The 16,121-nt window shown below is 31.6% G+C and overlaps 1 protein-coding gene across 3 annotated transcripts; it reads left to right on the top strand.

The window, feature by feature from the left end:
- The first annotated feature begins 2,423 nt into the window (after positions 1 to 2,423).
- LOC111411923 (probable ubiquitin-like-specific protease 2A) lies at positions 2,424 to 8,131 on the top strand. Of its 3 annotated transcripts, none has more exons than XM_023042600.1 (9): positions 2,424 to 2,589; positions 2,709 to 2,768; positions 4,661 to 4,774; positions 6,044 to 6,236; positions 6,325 to 6,492; positions 6,682 to 6,810; positions 6,907 to 6,988; positions 7,067 to 7,180; positions 7,837 to 8,131. In XM_023042600.1, the coding sequence occupies exons 1-9, from the start codon at positions 2,496 to 2,498 to the stop codon at positions 7,927 to 7,929; spliced, it is 1,047 nt and encodes a 348-aa protein (XP_022898368.1). In that variant the 5' UTR covers positions 2,424 to 2,495; the 3' UTR covers positions 7,930 to 8,131. The 3 variants fall into 3 exon arrangements, with proteins under 3 accessions (XP_022898368.1, XP_022898367.1, XP_022898365.1); XM_023042599.1 differs by having other exon boundaries at positions 6,032 to 6,236; XM_023042597.1 differs by having other exon boundaries at positions 6,029 to 6,236.
- The last annotated feature ends 7,990 nt before the right edge of the window (positions 8,132 to 16,121 follow it).

Here is a 16,121-nt window from a genome sequence, read left to right as displayed (position 1 = left end):
ATTTTGAATTTTAATGTTTTATAATTTTTAAATTTTATTTGTTAAAAATTTGTATTTTTATTTTTAAAAATTTTAAATTTTACTTAAATGCTCTTTTTTCCGTGTTTTGAGCATTTTTAGAATTTTCATTGAAAATACTCGAAATGTGAAAAATGTGAATTGAGGTTTATATTATAAATTTATCCTTATTTTCGAAAATATATTTAAAAAAAATAACATACTAAACACATATCCAATATTTTGAAGAACTAAAGGTTGAAAGTCGCTTGAAAACAGCAAATCAAAAATACATTTAATCTTTTAATTTCAAAATAAATTTTGATTTTTCAAAAATTTTACCAAACCAAAGCTAGATACATATAATGTGTTAAGGTATGATCGAGTCAGAAATTTCTTCAATCAAATTATTAAAAAATTTATATATACTTCTCCACTCTCTTTTTTACACCTTATTTATATGTAAATCATTATGTAATTATTTATATATAAATAGCATTATTCTTATCCTAATAAGCCCATGTTTGACAACCATTAAAACATAATATATTTTTTCTCAAATTTATTTTTAATTATATATTCTCACAATAAAATATTTTGTACATGAATTTAAAATTTGTCTATACTTTTCAATAATACGTCTCTAAAAAATCAAGGGCAACTAGCACAAAACGTTCTTACATTTCAATGTTATTGTCCAAAATGTTCCAGCATTTTATTTTTTGGCACTTTTATCCTTACTTTCACATTTTATTGCGAAAATCATCAATATCACCAAATTTCTCGTATAAAATGACAAATACACTCCCTATTTAAATATAACACTTAAAAAATAAATAAAGAATGAATTGCAATCATGTTTTCAAACTTTTTAAAAAGTACAAATGAGTTTAAATAAATTATTAAGCCCCCGTTTGTTTATCATTTTTGGAAGAATGAAAATGAAAAATATACCCGTTACGCGCCCCACATAACAGATAGAAAATCAAATTTGGTGGTTTGATGTGATGGATAACAGTCATATTTTTCATTTTAATGAATAAATAATGGAACCCAAATATGGGCTAAAATGGTAAGTAGCACAAAACGTCATTACCTTTCATTATTTTTGTGCAAAACGTTTATACTTTTTATTTTGTTTGATATTTTCACATTTATTTCATGTTTCATTGTGAAAATCGTTATTTTCATTTATTTTCTCAATTAAAAGCTATAAAATGACAAATATATACTCCTTTTTGGATAAAAAAAAATTTAAAAAGAACAAATTATAACTATATTTCCAAAATTTTAAAAAAAGTAAAAATTCATATCTGAAAGAGATTGACAATAAGTTCTTTCAAAATTGACTATTTGTCACACTCGACTAGAGAAGAAATTAGAAAAACGATAAACCCTATAGGTTGACGCTTTATTTTTCTTCTCTTTCTTTTTGTTTATTTTAAGAGAAGGGTATATTTGTCATTTTATAGTTTTTAATTGAGAAGGTGGATGAAAATAATGATTTTTGCAATGAACTATTAAAAAAATGGTGAAAATATCAAAAAATGAAATGTATGACTGTTTTACACAATAATAATGAAAGATAGGGACGCTTTCTGCTAATTATCCTTATAATAATTTATTTAATCTCATTTGCATTTTTTAAAAAAGTTTGGAAATATGATTGTAATTTATTCTTTAAATTTATGTTTGAACCATATTATAGGCAAAAAAATGTATTTTTCATGTCAAATTAATAGGAAATGTGTGGTTAAAAAATAATGAAATTTTTTTAATTTATGTGTGATATTATTTTAATTGAATAATGTGTGGATGAAATGATGTCAAATCACTGTTGAAGAATGTATTTTTTTTGAAAATAATGTAGCTCAAGCAAACCCTAACTTTTTTTTATTGTTTTATTTAAATGAGTATATATTTGTCATTTTACAAGAGAAATTTCATGAAAATGATTTCGCAATAAAAAGTGAATGTAAAGGTAAAAGTTCCAAAAAAATGAAAGGTACGATCGTTTTGCACAATAACATTTAAACGTGAGGACACTTTGTGCCGATTAACCAAAAATCAATATTTCAAAATCCATTACTTTCTCCGTTCCAATTATATAAGCTATGTTTCCTTTTTTCTTCTCTTGAATATATACGCGCGTTTTCTAATTTATAATATTTTGTTTTCTTTTTTATTAATATCTCTTTATTCAATTTTCTTCACTTAATATGTCAACTTATCAAAATCATCCAAATAAACATATTTCCAACTTTTTAGAAACATGGAACAACTCTCATTCCTTGTTCTTCAAATTAAATTATTCAAATTATTTATTAATTTTAACAATAATTTACTAATACATATTAAAAATTAAATTGGGATAAATTAGAATTTTTTTTTATAAAAGTTAATTTTCCGACGACGTTTCGAAACAATTCAATTAAGTGGGACGGAAGAATTACTTTAGATTCGGCTCAAACAAGCACACTTCTAAAACACATTCGCCAATGGATATCAAACTAGTACCGTATGAAAGGAGGACGAAGACTGATGAAACGGAACGCCATTCTTATCTCAGGAAGATCTTATCTCAAATTTCAGGCAAAATAATCGATTTTGATTCAGTGTTTATAACGAAATTCTATAACGATTTCGTTTTTTGTTCCCTTTTTTAACAATGTGGGGGTTCATTGAATATTTTCTTTCTTCATGAAAACCAGGAAAAGGTGAAAAAGCGGACAAGGGTTTAGTGGAGACAAAGAGTTTGGATCGAGAAGACGGTATGTTTTCTTTTCATTTGTTGAATACAAAAAAATAAAATACTGTAGAATATGCATATCAGTGTGTTTTTTTCCCCAATTCTGTGTTTAAATTTCAACTAGCTCAGTGGTCAGCCTTAGGTTTGCTCCCAATGGTCACTGGTTCGAGTTCCCTCAATGCACTGATGTGATTACCCCGCTGTTCTTGTGATTAGTCGATGCGCGTAAGCTGCCGGACACCCACGGTCATAAAAAAATAATAATAAAAAAATAAAAAATAATAAAATTGTGTTTAAATTTCGTGGCGTAGGAAGATTTTTAAGTCTTATTTATGTTTATTTCGTGTGGGTTGGTTGTATTTTATTTTTTGGTTCATTAATGGTGCCATCTTTTTCAATAGGAGAAGACAAATATGATAAATAAATTTCAGCCTGTATTTTCATCTAAGAGCAAGATTTGAGATTTGCGGTCATATCAACGATCTTGTTGGGAACTCGTCTTTTATACTAGATTAGTACCTTCTTGTAAATAATCCAAGTTTTTCCTTACAAATTCTAGTAAATGTCAATCTCGTGATCATTAAGATGAATCACACTATCATGTGTAGATGGAATTGTTCATTTTCCTTTATAAATTGTTTGATATATTAGAATTTTGGCATGTCTTTTAGTATAGAATGCAATTCCAGTAATGATGATGACCTCGCTGGAAATTTTTGCTCTTTTTAACTAAATCTGTTACATGTTGTAAACATTCAAATTCTTACGACTTCTAGTGAATTATTGTCTCATGATCACTTAAACCAAATATTTTGGAAAAGAAACTCCTCATTTGCAACTTGTACTCTCCACTTTGGGTTTCATTTCAAGTCTAGAAAAGTGATATACAAATTAGAAATCATTTCAAATCCAATACGAAAATAACAAAAATGATATAAAAGATTCTCTATTGGTATAAAGGATCTGTCAAGGACTCCGTACCCTTTATCCTTGTTTTGTTTTTCTACATGGATACTTTCTTCAAAATGGAGAGTCCAAGCAACATAGGCATAATTTTGAAAATGATGGTGTCTATGAGAGTGGTCATGACCCTACAGAATACTACACGTGAAGTATGTTGACTAAGAGTACAATGACATCACATGGAAATACATGTTCCTTAAACCTTTAGCTTCCAGTCTGCTAGACTTGTTATTTTTGCTGCACTTATTTTCATTAATTCAATGGATAATTATGTGCCCACCCTCTTAAGCTTGTATTTTGTTTTTGCCTTTTATGAATAAATACACCACCCACTTCCCTTCCTAAAAGCGTTTGTTCTTACCCCTTGTTTGAATCCCATTTTGGTAGAAAAATGTATTTTTGAATAGTATATTGAAGGAAAATGTGTGGTTAAAAAATAAGGAAAAGTTTTGGATTTGTGTGTAATATTATTTTATTGAAAGTTGTGGAGTCCTTCTTATTCCTCACTAGATCCTTCCTATGCAATTGAACTGTTCACCTGATTTTCTCCTCGCGAGCTATTTAAAATGGACTTTAAATTACTTATTGTCAAATATGACAGCTCCCATTTCCCTGCAAACTCTTCGACCAAACCTTCTTGATTCAGTCTCTTTCTTCAGCCCAGTTATAACCTAAACAGCCAATCACCAATTCACAGCTTGCTGTCAGCATCATCCATTCCCTTATGCACTTTTTCTAATGCGAATGCTGGAAATCAAGTGAACATTTTCGGATGGTACACACACACTCTCTCTCTTATATAGATGTTCTTTTTTTCTAATGCAAATGCTGGAAATCAAGGGAACATTGTCGGATGATGATCAGTTTTCACAAATGGGTCTTTGTCATAAATATTGACGAATGGTGAAGATATTTGAGTATGATACATTGCTTTACTTGTTGCAATATTAGGTGGACTTGAGAAGACAGAGAACAGTCAGGCACCGTTTTTATTCATTCCCCGTGGACAAAGATCTAGGGGAAGAGTTGCAAAGAGGCGAACTGCTGAGTTACTTCATACGGCTGGTAACTTGATGACATCGTCAACATTCTAAATATGGGTTTTGTGTTAACTTTGTATCATTTGCTGCTTTATACCTCAAACATCATGACACCCCCCTCCCCGTAACCAAATTTCATGTTCTTGAGATGCCAAGCTTCTGCAGTAATGAAATTACTTATGTTCCAATCTTATTCATAAAATTTGGATATATAGTGTCTAAAAGAATTTGCCTCTGAAGTTGTTTTGGAGGAGAAACGTGTAAAAACTAGTGAAAGATCTTAATTTCTAAGTTGAACTGATATTAAGTGTAGGCATGAGGAAAAAACTTGACATTTTGTTCAGGTCCAACGGTGTCTTTTTGAAAAACTCGTATCTCATTATGGGGAGAAATCAGATTAAGAAAACTGAAAACAGACTTTCTCGATATACTTTTATAGACATATAGTACTTGTATCTTATAAATGTTTAGCCGTCTTGCTTCTAATATAGCCACTTATTGTGGTACTTGTAATTTCTCTACATGATCTACCATCTGATACAATTGAATAGCAGTCATCTGGTATCATGTGGCACTTGAGAAGTCATTGTTTGGTGCTTAAGGGTTAAAATGCAGCTTGTTATTCCAGGTAACTGCCAGCCTTGACCCTAATTGGGCAGGAAGCCTGGTTATATGTGGAAATGTGGGTATGAGGATGTAACACCATCAGAGTTGGAAGTTGTTTGGAAGATATAGCCCTTGTTTGGCAAGTGTTTAATTATAAACACTTTTGGTCAAATCACTTTTTATCCACACATTTCATTGGACCACGAGTAATACCCACTTATCCAAAACTCATTCTATCTATTTATAATTTGGACTACTTATGAGCCATTCCCTAACTTGCCTATAATGTGTCAAGTCTGAGTCCAACCTCTGCGTATAAAACCTGTGTCAAGCTAAGCTAAAAAGTTACTTATAAGTTCCTTTTTCTATTCCGTCATAGTCGAATATTAATTTCAATTACACATTCAACAACCATCCATTTATTATCCACACATTTCGTGGAACCCAATACGAATCCGCCAAATGGAATTCTACTGACACATTGTTGATCCTTTATTTTCTTTTTTGAACCTTAGGTTTTCTACATTGAGAGATAGGGTCAGTTATTTGGCCTATCTTGGTCTTGTGTTCATGATTAACACTGAATAATTAATATGATTTAAGTAAAGATATATGCCTTCATCAGTGGGATTCTCAACTTTTAATTAATGTTGATTGTCCATTTGTGTAATAGAAGGGGATTTTGCAGAAGAAATTGTGGAGGAATGCCAAAGTCCACGCAAATGTCAAAAGAGAAAATGTAGACATAAAACAAATTCGAGTAACTTGAAAGGCATTCCTGCCCGTCGTTCTCGTCCTGCTAGACGATCAAGGGGGGTTAGCAATACAACCTCGAACCTACGAGGAAAAATAAATGATGCATTATTCCAACGCTGCTTTCTGTAAGTTTTATGAATTAATCTCATATTTTGTATAACTGTCTAGCATTTTGATGTGCTATACTATGTGATTGAAATTTGGAATATGCAGGAAAATATGGGAGGAATCTCCTGAAGAGAAAAGGAATTTGTGTACATTTATGGAATGTATATGGTTTTCCATGTACACAAATGATCATTGGCGGAAAAGGGTGCTGACGTGGATTAAGAAAATCAACATATTCTCAAAAGAATATGTTTTGGTTCCAATTGTTTTATGGTTAGTGTTCTTTCAAGTAATTTTCATTTCAAGTTTATCCTAGTATCCTGTAATTACCAATTGAGATGCCTTTTTTAGGTCTCACTGGTATCTTGTAATCTTTTATCATTTGGGGGAAAGTTCAGAGTCGAAAACTAGAAATCCCTGCATTTTATTATTGAATTCGCTAATTGAGATGCCTTTTTTTAGGTCTCACTGGTATCTCCTAATCTTTTGTCACTTGGGTGAAAGTTCAGAGTCAAAAACTAGAAATCCGTGCATTTTATTATTGAATTCACTGCGTGAATTGGATAGGGGGCTTGAACCTCTAATAAGAAGGTACTTTTCAAATGAATATTAGTAATGATTTCAAAGACATGCCTCCCTACGCATTTTATTTCAGTATATTTGCATGTTTATTATCTCCTTCCACAGGCTTGTCATAGACATATATGAAACAGAGGAGAGGCCGGTGGACAAGAAACTAATTACAAAAATTCCTCTTTTAGTTCCTAAGGTAGATTTGCTCTTCATGCTTATTCTTGATACCGTATTTGAACTAGACAATTTAACCAATTGAACAAACGATTTTTAGGTTCCACAGCAGACAAACAGTGAGGAATGTGGCATTTTCGTTCTGTATTATGCCAACCTATTCTTACAGAATACTCCGGAAAATTTTAGCACTTCTGATGGCTACCCTTACTTTGTGAGTTCCTTTTTTCCACAATCTTTGGCCATTATCATCGAACAATGAAGAGCTTGTTTGGATAAGTTAAAAATGTTTATTTGTAAATAACTAGTTTTAAAATAAATAATGTTTTTATTATATTGTAATTAGAAATAAGTAACTTATTTGTTTTGACATGTTAGAGTTACTTTGAAACAAGTAACATTTTACTAAAAAATAAGAAAATTACAGCTTTAAGCATGTTTGGAAAGTGATTATAAACTGTTTAAATTATAATCTGGCCCTTGTTTGGGCTTTAATAAATGAAATTTTGGAGGAAAATGTGTTTTGAAGTAGTGATTTTTTTGGAGAATTGTGGTTAAAAATTAAGGAAAAGTTTTGGATTTACGTGTAATATTATTTTATGGAAGAATGTGTGGTTGAAAATGAGTTTCCAAAAAAATACATTATTGAAATGTGTGGTGGAAACTTATAGGTTCCTTGAATGTGTTGATAAAAAGTAGTTTGTGTGTGTAAATAGTTTATAAACATCAGCCAAATATGGACTAAATATGTGTGAAGGGCAAAAATGTACCTCAAGATTAGCGTTTACTTATTTTTTGACTTTGCTAAACATGCTCTCTTAGTTTCCTCCGTATTAATGAGGTGTAATTTGTTCTGGTGCTGCATTATAGATGAAAGATGACTGGTTCGGTAAGGAAGAGTTAGAGGGCTTCTGTAAAAGACTGGAGGCAGTTGAAGCCGAATCTCATGATGTTGATGAATGACCTCCTGAAATTTTGTTATAATAAAATCCTAGTTGATCATATCTTGATTGTAAACTGGATGAATAGTATCGTATTTGACTGGGACTTGGATCGTGACATGTAAACTTTCATGTGTTTTAGGATCGACCTTGGATCATGTATGCTCTTATGTTGTATTTTGTTCGAGAATTAAGATGGAAATATTGTCTTTTCGTCTTGTTTATATTTATTCTTGTACTGTGTGTGTGTGTGTGAAAAAATTGCTTATTTTTTGGTGTACTAGGCTGGAAAATGGATGTTGCTGCATGTTTTTCTTCGCAGGCTGCAGCAAGAACGTCCGGAGAATGGTGTATTAGACTGGAAGATGGATAACATTGTAAAAGCCATTTCTTGAATTTCTTACTTAGTTAATGACTGAGTTTTCTTTTAGTCTTGGTTGGAAATATTTTTATCGCCCATTACAGCGCCATTAGATTACCCACTTTTGATGTACGCACAAAAAATCATTTCATTTTTTATACAAGAAAATGAATTTTCTACACTCCTTTCTTGCGTTGAAGACTATCATTTTTATGCATCTATCCACTCTAAATCTATTCATTTTAGAATTGTAAAGAAGTACTATATTCATTTACATTATGATCTAAGATCATCTTTATTAAATTTATTTATTTAAACACTACATATTCACACCATTTTTATATTTCTATCACTCTAAATTTTCAATTTTTTTAAAAGTACAATATTTGTCCCCTTACATTTAGTGATGGCATTGGGACTGCTTGCACTGTTTGCCGCCTCGTCTATTTATTATTTTTTTTTTTTCTCTTCAACGGGCGGGTTTGGGGAGGGCTTTTTCCTCCCCATTCAAGAAAGGACGGGACAGGGGTTTTTGCCATCCCTACTTACATTTCAAAATTATTCTTATTAAATCATTCATTTAAACACTATATATTCACACAGTTTAATGAAAAACAAATTTTTTCTAAAAGTTAGTATGTTATGCCATTTTGCAATAAATTATGTTACTTACATCTAAAAACAATTAAAACTATTACTGTTTCTTCACTGCTTAGTCAATTTCATTACCTTCAATATGAAGATAAAAGGGGGGGAAAAATTGATTTTGGCTCCCGGTTCGCCATTCCAAGAAAATTGCAGAGAACAAAGAAATATTGTGGAATCCTTGAAATGCTGCAATGTAGTTTTGGTTTTCTTTCAATTTTGCCTCTTCAATGTGTCTTTTGTGATTTTACGTGTCTTCTTGTATTTTGACAGCTTTAACCACGTCAGTCCAGGGCGGAGCCCCATTAGGTCCAGTTGAACTTTTGGGCTCTAGTAGGCCCAATTTTATTTTTTTTGGGTAAAGCCTGGATCAATTAAAAAAAGCTCAATGGCCCATGACCCGTTTACTGACCCGGACCCAGTTTCGTTCAAATCAAAACCACCCGATTTCGTTCAAATCAAAACCAAACCCTTGAGCTTGAATCGTCTCTCTCTCGATCAGTCGACCCTCGCCTGCTTCTCGCCAGTCGCCACTCCAGCTCGCAGTTGTCGATTTCTAGACTGTAGTTCTAGTCCACCGCCAGCTGCCGCGACACCGCTAACTAGCCCAAGCTACCCAACGAAAGAAGAAGAACTGTCATACTGATTCACTGGAGAGTGGAGATTGGAGAAGCCCGAAGCGGCCGGAGCCCAGAAGAATGAAGAAGGTGATTTTGATTTCGATTTAATTTTCAATTTCAACCTCCAATTTCTTGTAGCAAAATTGCACACTATATGAAAAACACATATACCCAAATCGTGCCTGTTGTTCTGTGATTTCCAATTGGGAATTTTGAGTGAGACAAAAAGGATTTTTGGACTATTTCTTGTTATAATATATACATGTGTATAATGGGATGATGACATTCTTGCTTAGTTGCTTAAGCTCCGTTTCAGAGAAAGACGGTGATTGATATGTTCTCTAAACTTGAATTAGGGTGTCCAAATTTATCAACACTCCTATAGAATGGATACATTTGTCTCAGAGGTAATGGAATCAGATTATGATTCAAGAAAGCTAGTGGATTTCGAGAAGATTGTGTGTCATCGTTAATGAATCATTTATATCAGAATAGCATCTATCATTAATCTACCTTTGTTTTTGCTGCAGTTTATTATAGTTTCTTTGAAGGAAGGCATGTTTACCGATGCCAATGTTCTTTTCCGAACAAAATTTGTGGATAGTGTATCTACTGTGCAGAGAACGGTCGCAAATAAGCAAAACAAGTGATTTCAGTTAAATGGTGAGATTATTGTTAATATCTGAGTAATACTAATTATATGCAAAGTACTCAATTATGCTTCAGAATCCTAATCTCATATTATCTTTGAGCACTAATGGACAATTAGATATAGCTTGTGACTCATGATGTGTTTTCAAGTAATGTCGTACTGTATTAGGTAGTGACGTGATTGTACAGTTTAATGAATCTTGGTCTAATGACTTAGAAGTGTCAGATCTAATTAATGTTTAAAATGGAGACATTGAAAGTACTTATTAAAAAGCTTAGTGGATTAGCATCTCATTTTGCATGTCAAACCCTTTTCAAGAATGTGAAATCTATTATCATTCAAATCAATGTGTGTATGCTGTTTAATTCTTAAAGAAGTCCCATTCATAAAGTGAGTTAATTTGTAGTAGAACATGTGAAATTGTGAATTTATGATCCTTTTGTCATTATGAATTATTCTCACTCACTTCAAGTAATAATTGAATGTCAAATGTTTAAATCCAGATATCAAATGAATAGATACTTTCAACGAAAAAGGAACGTAGATAGTGTTGATGAGGGGGTATCGAATAATGTGGAGTTTAATGTCACAAAACTTCCAACTGATCCTGGTCTAAGGATACCCATTTTGGATTACAATGCTAACATTCGAGATGAAATTTGAAGAGCATATATGTTAACGGGTCCTTGTCAGCCCCAAGATCATGACTTTCCAAAACGACAATTTGGAGTAACAATTAGACGATTCAGTCCTTCATGGTTTAAAGAGTTCGGTAGCTGGTGCAATATTTCTTGTGTTTTACTTGTTTTATTGTTTTGTATATAATTGTAGAATCCTAATAAATACAAAGTTCTAAAAAGTTTTTTACTCTATGATGCATAATCACGGAAAAGCAATGATAAAATCTGGGCATGTTTTGTATGCAACCTGTAGTGAACAATTCATTAGCTTCTTTTTTCACATTAATACTCTACAGCGTTTTCCAATTATACTATGTATGGCAATATGTTCTTCTTTTGTGTTGCCGACCAGTGATGACTCCTAGACATTTCATTGGACAGATGAACCAAACACAGGCAAAAAAAGATTATTGATTGTTCTGGTTGCAGACATGCAAAATATATTTTCCAGAAACACAAATTCATATTGTTCTATGTTTGCTTGTTGGTTTGTATATTAAAGTCACATAGAGCAATTGGAAGACTTCAGCAGAGATATCTGTAACTTGACAACTGATTCACAGTCAGTCTTCGGTATACGTTTTGGTTACATGGAAGTTTTCATGAGAAATGAAACCTCAAATTTTAAATTCTACAAAATGTTGATAAAACAATGTATCATTTAGACTTCGGAGCACAGATCAATCCACCATTGGAATGGATTTGTTATATTTGTTAAATTTTCACTCGTTTTTAGTGTTGTTGTAATATTGTTTTATTTTTTATCATCATTAAATTTATGACCAAATCCTCGAAGTTCGGCGTCGAAAAATGTTGCCCACACTGAACACAAATCCTGGCTCCGCCCCTGCACGTCACAACCTTGGAGATTATTCTTGGTCTTTTGTTGGACTTCTTATGTCCATCGAAGGCAAGTGTTATTATATTTATGTTTTCATATATTTGTGTTTGTGTATGTCTTTGCACACGTTGAGTTCTTACTCAAGTCAAACAGTAAACTTGCACGTTTGTGTGGTGCACATAGCAGTTAACAATAGACATATGGTAAGTTTTTACGTATGTTAATTATACGAGATCTATATCAATTAAACTCTATGCTCGAGAAAATCAAAAGCAATTTATTCTTTCTAAAAACCGGTTCTAAATTAATAATTACAATTACTTCTAAAAGTTAAATAAGAATATTTCCAATAAATTCTTTAAACATAAAATGTTCTTTATGTTAAAAAGTCAACTCTTAAAACCATTCTCCAAGAGACTTTTTAAATTAAAATTTTAATTTAGAGCCAAATTCGCTTTCTATAATCAAATGCATTCAAAGTGTTTCAATTTAAATTTTGGAAAATTATAAAATAATCTAAAGAAATGCTAGTTAAAATAAAAGATAGAAAAATAATAAATATTTTTTTGAGAATAGTAAAATTAAGTGTTAAATATAAATAGTTTGTAGGATATTTTAAAATTTTAACTCTCTAAATTTATAAATACTTTATGTTTTAATTAGGATAAAAGGTCTATACATTTCAATATTATTGTGCAAAATGTCACTACTTTTTATTTTTTGATATTTTCGCCCTTATTTCAATATTTCATTGCAAAAAATGTTAATTTTACTATTTTTAATGTAAAATAATTAAAATACTCTCCCATTTAAATAAAATAAAAAAAGGAAAAGGAAAATAAAGATTAAATTACAATCTTACTACTAAATATTTTAAAAAGTGCAAGTAAGTTCAAATAAACGTCCATACGTTTGGCCTATAGTGTATGAAACGTTTCTACGTTTCGAATTGGTGAAAATGACGTTTTCTACAATGCAACGTGGAAATAGAAATGAAAACATAAAAAAATTGAAATGTAGGGACGTTTTTCGTAAGAAGTGTCAAATGTATGGATTTTTTTTTCTATTAGGCCTTACTAAAATATTAAAAAAAAAAAAAAAAACTCCCCTTTTTCACTTTTCTTCTCTAAATGGGTCAGCCACCTTTGAAGTAAAAAGACTCCAGCAAATCACTACCCAAATTGCTAGACCATTATACCACCGAAAATCCCTTACTTCTCTCTACACATACCACCCACCGTCTAATATTGAAACCTTCATGCCAATAGATTTGTTCGGAATTGCAAGCCACAATACTCAACTCATGAACGCAAGTACTGCGCGGCATTACTTGTTCTGGAGATACCCATGCCATTTCCATCACACCAATAGACTATACTCACTAGGGCGCCTTTCTTCATGATTTTAAAATATCAACAGATGGTTCAGCGGTATGGAGATTCGGGGGTTTAGGTGATGGTTGGTTGGAATTTTTTCCCTTCTAACGTGGCAATCCCGTTTGGAGAAGAATAGAAGAGAGAGAGAGATAGAGATTTTTTTGTTATTTTTAATATTTTAATGAGGTCTAATAATAAAAAAACATCCTTGCATTTGATAATTGTTGCGAAAAAACGTTCTTACGTTTTAATTTTTTTGCGTTTTCATCCCTATTTTCATGTTTTATTGCGAAAAATGTCAATTTTACTAATTTGAAATGTATGGACGTTTTCCAGACTATAGGCCAAAAATAGGGAAGTTTTATGCTATTAGGCATTTTAATAATTATTTGGACTCACTTCTACTTTTTAAAATATTTAGAAGTAAGATTGTAGTTTATTCTTTAGTTTTTTTTGTTTTATTTAAATAAGAGGGTATTTTTATCATTTTACATTATAAAATGCTGAAAAGGACAGCAATGAATTATTGAAATAAGGCGGAAATGCTAAAAAATGAAGGGTATGGATGTTTTGCACGATAACATTGAAATGTAGGGACCTTTTATACTAATTACCCTTTTTAAAATAGAGACTTTTTTGGAAATGCCATAAAATAAGTAAATGTTCCTACTCATGAATATTAGAAGAAAGAATTATTTGGAAACCTACATTTAAGGACTAATTTTCATAAAAAATGGAGACTAGTCTTAATTTCATAAATCAAGTGTTAATTAAGATTATTAATTTAAACATTATAGATTTATTATAACAAACCTTCCAAATTTCAATCCCCACTCCTACACCCCCCAAATTTCATTTTTCTCTCTTTCATATTCTTCACTCTCTATCATCTTCCTATTCATCGCGCTATCTAATGCCTCAACATTAATGACGCCATTGCGACAATGTGAGTACTGCTGTGTCGATCCGTAATGCTATGACGCCACCCTCTCTCTTTTCATCGCTATTTTGGTGTTAATCTTTAGCGCAGTGGTGGCTGTTTGTGGGTGGTGATAATGGTGTTTGTGTAGGTGGAGATGGTAGTTGATCCTTTCCCAGTGTGGGTGGTACATGTGTTTGTGTGCACTATGGCTTGAAATTTCCTTATGTGGGCATTCGAAAATCGTGGGTCTGGGGATTCAAGTTGCACATATTTTATTTTGGTTTCTCTATTTAGGTTCTATTTGCATTTAGGTTGTTATTTTGAGTTGTGGTGGTGGTAAATTACGTTGGTAATGGGTTTGAGAAGGTGGTGGATTATGGTTTTTGTGCGGACATGTGTGTCGTGTACTAATTTGTATGCATATTTGTTTGTGGCGACTTTATGTGACCAAATATGTGTTTGTTGTGGCTATTCATGACCAATTTTTTATTGATTGTGATCGGTTGTGACGTGATCACAGTTAAGATTAACTTGGTCATAGACAATCACACTGAATACAAATTTGATTACAGTTAGTCACATCAAAAATAAATTTGGTCATATTTAATCATAGATAATATAGGTCAGTGAATTAGTTACATACAATTACAAATTAAACGGTTATATATGGTCACGGAAAAAACAAGTTTGATCACAAATAGTCATAGAAAAACACAGGCATAGTCACGAACAATAAATCTGGTCACATATAAATTTTTGGAGATTATTCTACAGCGGAGTATAGAGAGATTTTTTTTTTCAATTTTCGGAGATTTTCCTATCATCGAAACTGGAGCAGTTGTCTGAGCTGATGGCCATCTCCAATGGAGAGGTGGGGGGAAGGTGGTGAGGTGGGGTAAGGTGGCATGGGTTGGAAATAATTAATATATATTATATTATAACTTAATATTAAATAAATTTATTTATCACTCGATTTTCGAAATATTTTATTGAGTTTGTTATTTATGAAAGGAAAAAATTCATAAATCTAACTTCTTATAAAAAGGGGAACAAGATGTTATATAGATGGAACAGTAAATTGATCCAAAAATACTGTACAAGAGAAGAAAATAGCGTCATTTTTTGTATCTCTTTTTATTGTTTTCGGCTAATACCATACCCTTTCCATTTTTTCACTCCTACGACCATTTCTATGATCTTCTTCTGACTTGATGGAAGCGAAAGAAAACCATTGAGATAATCAAACAATGATTACACCACCTTTTCTTCATCCTTCTGTGATTTGGGTCGGCACTCCTTCTGCGATTTACTGCTTCTAGAAGCATCCGTTGAATTATTATTTGATAGAATTGTTCACTACTTCTGTTGCTTTTATGGTGTTTTGACTTGTGCATTCACCGGTGGTAAATGATTCTGTTCTCTATTCATTTATTTATTTCATGTCTTTTTTTATAAAAAATTGCTAATTGAGATATCATCTTGTTATTGTAGTTATAAATTGTTGATTGGAGTATGAGTTACAAAGAAATTCAGGAAGCCTTCTTTTACTAGAAATGAACTTTAAGTTGTGGCTTTATGACAAAATTTCACGTTATCATCTCTCATCTCTTGGTGTCTTAAATAGGGTTGTAGGAGAGAAAAATGATAAATAGCTTAAAGAAGTAGGGAAAAATAGATTTGATTAAACATATAAAGAAAAGTAAGGAAAGTAAAGAGGAAAAAAAGAAAATCTCTCCGCACTGTGCGAAGAAATCAACTTTCTCCGCACTATGCGGAGAGATTTGTCATGGTGCAGAGAGTTGGCAATTACCATCTTTTCGCACTATATTTTTTTTTTATTGTATTTGTTTTAGCTTTTCATCTCACTTTTAGTAAATAATATGTTATAGTTAAGATTTCGTCGTCATTGAAGGAAAAAACACCTCTTCGAAATGTTCGGATTGTGCAGAGAGTGATTTTTTTTATTTTTTTCAATCTATATCATTACTTGACAAGTGCATTTTCATTTTTTTTTATACATTTATTTTAGTTTATTTATATAAAATGCTTTAAAAATAATTATTATTATGATAATAAAAAATACACTAAAAAAATATACAAATCAAATTTCTCAAAAA

The sequence above is a fragment of the Olea europaea genome, chromosome 16, assembly GCF_002742605.1.
Source record: "Olea europaea var. sylvestris chromosome 16, O_europaea_v1, whole genome shotgun sequence".
In the NCBI taxonomy this organism is placed as follows: Eukaryota; Viridiplantae; Streptophyta; class Magnoliopsida; order Lamiales; family Oleaceae; genus Olea; species Olea europaea.
This window is presented reverse-complemented; position numbering and strand designations above follow the sequence as displayed.